This window comes from Morus notabilis, unplaced genomic scaffold, assembly GCF_000414095.1.
Source record: "Morus notabilis unplaced genomic scaffold, ASM41409v2 Scaffold535, whole genome shotgun sequence".
In the NCBI taxonomy this organism is placed as follows: domain Eukaryota; kingdom Viridiplantae; phylum Streptophyta; class Magnoliopsida; order Rosales; family Moraceae; genus Morus; species Morus notabilis.
Genome location: NW_010367018.1, coordinates 401,635 through 408,354, shown reverse-complemented (window position 1 = coordinate 408,354; position 6,720 = coordinate 401,635). Strand labels below are relative to the sequence as shown.

The following is a 6,720-nucleotide window of genomic DNA, read 5'->3' as shown; positions in this document are numbered from 1 at the left end:
AATATCCCAAAAATCTCTCTCCCTCTCTCTGTTTTTTTTTTTTTTTTTCCTTGGCTTTCTTTCTCACACTACAAAATCATGCAACAGGTGAGGATTGCTGAACCTGCTTTGATAATCCAGAGAAGCGGAAGCAGCAGCAGAATCAGAAGCAGAATCATTGTGGGGCCCACCACCCAACGTGGAAAATCCATCACTTTCACAGTGCCGCAACTCCAACGCGAGCGACACGTGGCGGGAGTCGCGGACTACGATGCCTCCCAAGTCCTCCTCTGCCACGCCATACGACGTGGAATTCTGGTCGTTTGTACGGAGAGCCTCGTCGCCCATGAACACGTTGTGCGCTGCATTGTCGGACTCCGTGATGTTACTCATGTATTCCTCACACAAGCTGCTGCTGCTGCTTCTCCTGATCTTCTCTATCTCTTCTTTCCTCGTCCTCGTGTTGTCCGAATAATATGGTGATGAGGAATCGTCAAGTATTCCGTGTGTTTCTTTGTTAATCTTAATCATGTGGGGATTTTCCGGTGACGAGTTCGGGTTGTTCTCCAAATCGTTGAATTCTTCTTTGTACATCTCTTCGACCATGGGCTTCCACAGCCGTACTCTTGCATTGATAAACCAGTTGGCCACCTGACCAAATCAAAAACACAAAGGGGTTACCAATGGTAAGCGATGTGTGATTACTTTCACTTGCACCTAAAGAACTATTTTGCAGTCTATGACCTTAATTATTACAATTTGCGCATCGTAGATTTTAATCAGACAACGCTTATACATTTGCTGTGACGATGTTTACTAACAATACTCGCATAATTACTAGCCCCATATAATATACATTGTTGAATTAAATCTTAGGGTCATGATTAACGACTTATAGCGTCTTGTAGAACGTACTCCACATAATTTTCTAAATTTACGCAGCAGATATGTCATATTGAAAAATGAAAATCAAGGATGATTGGGGGAAAAGTGAAATTAACTTTTCTAACCTGTTTTGGGGTCAATCCAGTCTGCTTTGCTAACATAGCTTTCTCTGATTCTTTTGGGTACCTAATGAAACACCAAAAGACATATAAAAGAATTAGCCGTGTATCTTCAATGATTTCAACAAGTTGGAGGAAAAAAAAAAAAAAAAGTAAAAGAGTCGGGAAGAACGTACGGATGAAGGAAATGCTCAAAGAGCCACGCACGAAGGATGGTGACAGAGCTTTCTGGGAGACCCCTTTGAGGCCTCCAAGCATGTCTCATTGCGGAAAGCTGATTGATTCCCCTCTCTTGTCTCAGCTTCATGTCCACATAGCGCAGACGAGGAATTGCTGATGGCTGGCTATTCGTTGAGTGATCTTGTTCCCCAAGTCTTCTCTGTATTGCTTGAATCTGTTCGCTGATCGCGTCGCGCAAGCACCGGAAATGACGGGATATTGTCTTCCGGGCAAGGGCGGTGTATGCCTCAGCTGCCCCACGCCCAGCCAAGTTGTCAAAAAACGACACCACTATTTGCATTTGCTGATAGTATTGCTTGTATCTTTTGTCAATCTGTAACGATGGGCATAGAAAGTGTTAATTGGCCTTGTAAAAATAACATGATAAAGCAGAAGATATAGGAACAGAAAAATAGGCCAGTTACACCTTAAAATTTCTCAAAAGAGGAAATACTTTTTTTTCAGTATATTATCCACCAGAATTAATGTTGCATCCACTTTTCAGTAGTAATCATTATACACGAAAAAGAAAACCTCAATGAACATGTAGCATACAAAAAGCATACAATTTTTCTACTGTTCAATGCTCATCATTCGTATACAAAAGCTGATTAAAACATGCCAAAAACCGAAATTCAAAATAGCTGATTAAAAACATGCATAAGGTCTAAACCAAGGGAGAGAAGCCTTACTTGATCCAACATGGACATGAGTTTAGTCTTCTTATTCTGCAAATCCTGTCGTTCCGTGAGAGATATCTCACAAGGAGGATTTGCACTTGTTTCACTAGGATCCGACGATGGATCATTGGCTTTCCCATCGTCATTTTCTTTCAAACCATCCGATGACCCGATATTCCCCTGCAACTTGTGCTTCAAAGCCTTTCGGACATTGACCACTTCATCAAGCAATCCCTGTGCAGCCTTGAGGTACTTGGAGTTCAAAACATTGTTACCAAAACGATAACCAAAACCTCCATTTGGATTGCCTAAGTCCTCTGTTTTTTTGCCTCCGCAAAACCCGGATGCCATTGAGAAGCACTCAACGCTTTCGTTGTTGCTTCCCAAACTTGAAACACAAGTACCCATATGATCAGAAGAGAGACTTGGGTTTGAAGAATAATGGTACTGAAATTCTTTTCCAAGGCTAAGAGATAATCCTTGTCCCTGATAATGGACATTCTGTTCTATGGGAGGAATGAACATCATTTCATTTCGACTTTCGACCGAGTCAACGCAATTGGAATTTAGACAATTAGTACCAGGCAAGATCATGGCTGCTTGATGGCTGTTCAAGTACATCATCTCGTTGCCGCCACCCCCGCGCAGAGACGGTTCGCTAGGACATGTGACGAATGGGTCATCCATGTATTGTGATGAGGGATCACATTTTTTGTTGCTTAGATTTGGCAAATACGTAGCCATGCCTTTTTTTTTTTTTTTTTTAATTCCTTTGGTCCTCTGGTTTTTGAGTTTGATGTAGTGCTCTTCACGAATTAGAATGGAATCCTGTAATTAATTATTACGGCCGTCCATCTCCGTCTTGATCAACGGCACAATAGCACTCCTGGCAGGGAATAATATGGTAAGGTAACAGAAATCATGAGTAACAACTAGGATGTGTAAATGATCTCGATTAACTTTTTTTTTTTTTTTTAATTTCTTTTCAAAAGAAAAAGGAGTTAAAGAGAATAAATATTCTAAAATAACAACTCTTGAACCAAATTACGAAGACTTTTTTTTTTATGATAAATTGTAAAGACTTTGGAAGATAAGAAAGTAACATATGATCAATTTTACCACGCTATGAAATTATGATCAATTATGCTAAGAAATTAGTGAAACAACAAATTTAGTGATTGAGCTGAGAATCCCAGAAACCATCTTTAAAATGAAAGCTCGATGAAGGAAAAAGAAACTGAATAATTATTTTTCGAACACATTAGCCCTAAGATGAAAGCTCAATTAAGCATAAAAAAATTTGTAGTAAAAAAGGATCATAACTAGAATTGGAAAACTTAGAAGACAAAGGTGGAAAAATTAGTACATGAAAGGAAATATTAAGTACCTGAAAGCCTCTCCAACAAGTACTTTAGTGGGAAGCAAACGGGAAGTCTCTGAAAACAAAAGTTTTCCAAAGTCGGCCAAACGCAAGCCTACTAAAACGGAGACAAAAGAAAAACAACAATAATCCCAAGACCAAGAGATAACAAATATAGTCAGTCCCAAACAGAAACCAACCTCCTTATCATTGGAACAACAGCACCAACTCAACGAATAATAATATATTGTTAACAATAATTTGACATTTGTTATAGCTCCAGCCGTACCAACCACAAATATTCTATTCGCAATATTTGTCAATATTTTTTTTATTTAGAAATTTAAATTTGTGAAGGAGAATATTTCTCAGCCAGTCGTTTCTAAGTTTCACGCGTGTGAAAAATGTATACGCTAACACGCTAAAAACGCGCTATATAGAATATTGATGCTCAAGAAATAACACTATTGGAATTAATATGAAATATAATGGAAACGATTCAACGAATATTGTCTGGTGGTGGTGGTGGTTGTTTGCTTAAGAGGGTTCAAACCCTAACCACCAGTTGGTAGACCTATAACTCTCCCTTAAACCTCCTTTTAACGCATAATATTGCTCTCTCTCTCTCTCTCTCTCTCTCTCTCTCTCTCTCTCTCTCTCTCTCTCTTCCTCCGTTTGCTTCCATTGACGCAAAGACTGCGAAGCATCTCCAAACTTCCTGAATGATTTTCTCAAGCATATTTGAAATTTTTTACCAACACAAAAATAAGCCAAAATAGCATATTGTTGGAACTTGTTTGCTTAATGATGTTAAGAGTAGATGTGAATGACGAACTCCCAATTTCATTGATTGCAGTTTTATGGTCCTAAGTCCAAACTCATGATTCATGAAGTCATCCTTAACGAAAAATGACAAAAGAGGACAAAGAAAAAAAAAAAAAAACATTTATGAAGTCATGGATAACGGCTTTACGGCAATGAACATCTCATTATTCGTTTTTTTCTTTCGCGTGATGAGAAATAATAAAGTTGGTTTTTTAAAAAACAAAGGTGAGAGCCTAAGACCGCTTGGTCTAAAGAATTTGGATGAGATGGAGTTTAGGAGGGGTATTAATACCCCTACTAATTTATAATTTATGTTTATTACTATTTTATACATTGTATTAAAATTATATTAAAACCCATTAATACATTCCCACATTAACTATAAATGTAAATTGTATGTTTTTCAAAGAAATAAAAGAATATACACCCACATTAACTATGATTAGAAAGTAAATTTTAAAGGAATAAAAAAACCATACCTCCACATTTCCAGTTAAAGCTAAGTTCATCTTCATAAACAAATTTTCTCCATCAAATTTTAAAAAAATAAAGCATGTCACTTAAAGAGCCAACAAATGCTAAAAAGATGTTGATTCACAATCCGTATAATTATATATAGATTTCTTTCCATTTGAGTTAAGGCGGTCATACATACGCTTAGTGAAAGACATTGTTGCATATGAAAATTATGGTTTTGAAAGGAGGAGGAGGAGGAGGAGGAGGAGGTAAGACAAACACAATTCATAAATAAAGATAAATGGATTCTTTTATTTTTTTAATGAACGGTAAATAATGGAGTTGCAAGGTTTTTAAAAAGAAAATATAATATTAATAACATTATATTATTTTATAAATTAAATCAACATTAAAATTAGGTGAGGATATGAGAGGGTTAAATTAGGTATTATAAAAATTATATCTATAAAATGATAAATTTTTTAAATTTTTATTAAAGAATTACTAATCGGTGGGGATATTAATGAATTTTTAAGGTGTAAGTATAACTACTCACACCAAAATTGACAACCCATCTATATCTGGAAATATTTTTGGGTCCTTAAATTTCTAACCCAAACTTTTTGGGTGGCCTGTGGGTTAGACTTCTTTCAATCAGAATAACTCAACCCACACCGAACTTTGTTTTTCAGTTATTAATATTTTGTTTAACTTCTTTTTTGGCTAATGGCTTTTAAATAATTGTATGTTGGACTTGGAAATTATGATGTTGGATTGGAGTTTTATTTTGGGAAATTATATTGTCACCCTATTTTTTTATTAAGACACCTCATTTAAAGAATATAATATTTTTATTACAGTTATACCCTCACATACTAAATAGTTTTACATTGTCTTATTGCAAGTACACCCCATAAAACTTTTTTTTTTTTTTTTAAAATAAAATCATTAGTAATAACCGATTTTGGATCCAACCTACTTAACTTGGATGCTTTTTCAAATCATCGACATCAAAATTCTTTTGTTTCAAAGAGAAAATTGTAAACTCAAACAACACAAGATCTCTCTTGAAGGTTTTTTTTCCCCTCATTCCATCGTTTTTTTCTTTTTTTTTTTTATCATTCATTCATGTTAAGATAGAATTGTTGTGATTAAATGATGTATTTAGAAAACTAATAAATAAATATTAAACGAATGTATAATGTGTGATTTAAATTAGATTCAAATATCAAACGAATATATATATATATATATATGAGATATATATATATATATAAATATATAATGATGTATTCAGTAATTTTGCTGGAAACCCATTTCAACAGATTGATAAATATTACCTTCACAGCGACAAGAACGATAGATATAGAGCAATTGAGGTGTGAATGAGTGATAAACAGTAAGGGCGAAAAAGAAAAAGACAGAAAATAAACAATCAGGAGTGGGTGTTGAAGAAGCGGGATTTTTTTTTTTCTAGCAATGAAAAAGCGGGATTTTGTTGTTCTTTTCTTTTAAGTTGTTCCTTTTAGTCATTTTACTAATTATGGGATGCCATTATAAAATAAAGGGTGTCAATAAAATTTCCCTTTTATTTTTTAGTTTGATAGCTTATTTGTTAGAGCCTGTTTGGTTTATGGATTAAAACTATAAGATTAAAATTATTTTTGATTTATGTGTATTTTTTATAAGAAAAAATATTATAACGAACCATGAACCATGATTCAAATTAGAGAATGAATCTTCCAACTAAATGAGACCTTACTTTTGATAGCTTCTATTATGTTGCTTAGTCTCAACATTATTTGTTGTGTGGAAGTAATCTATACCATTCATTAGACTTTTTTAGCCCAATTTGATAGGTCCAAACCGGAACCCAACCTAACCCCCTGGAAACCAACCCACACCGAAAACCACAGTTTGCTTCGGGATTTGATGTTTGTTGAGTTTAGTTTTTTCTCAAACTGGTTTCTTTCAGTTGGGTTAAAAAATAAGATTAATTTTGTATATACTCCCACAAAATATGTACTTTATTTTAAAATACTTCATGATTTTTAAAAACAGTTCAAAATATCTCTTGATATATAAAAAATGAATTAAGATGTCCTTTTCATCTATTTCTGTCTATAAAGTTAACATATTTGATGATGTAACATACAATTAACAATTAGCTAAAGCCATTAAATTCTAACTAAATCTA

At 34.5% G+C, this 6,720-nt stretch overlaps 1 protein-coding gene across 1 annotated transcript; it reads right to left on the bottom strand.

Annotated features, from left to right (window-relative positions):
* On the bottom strand, positions 1-3,535 carry LOC21404744 (BEL1-like homeodomain protein 7). Its single transcript, XM_010111715.2, has 5 exons — positions 3,270-3,535; positions 1,895-2,768; positions 1,160-1,536; positions 990-1,050; positions 1-630 (listed from the first exon to the last, which is right to left on the bottom strand). Exons 2-5 carry the CDS (start codon positions 2,624-2,626, stop codon positions 64-66), a joined length of 1,737 nt encoding a protein of 578 aa, XP_010110017.1. The 5' UTR covers positions 2,627-2,768; positions 3,270-3,535; the 3' UTR covers positions 1-63.
* Positions 3,536-6,720: the final 3,185 nt, after the last annotated feature.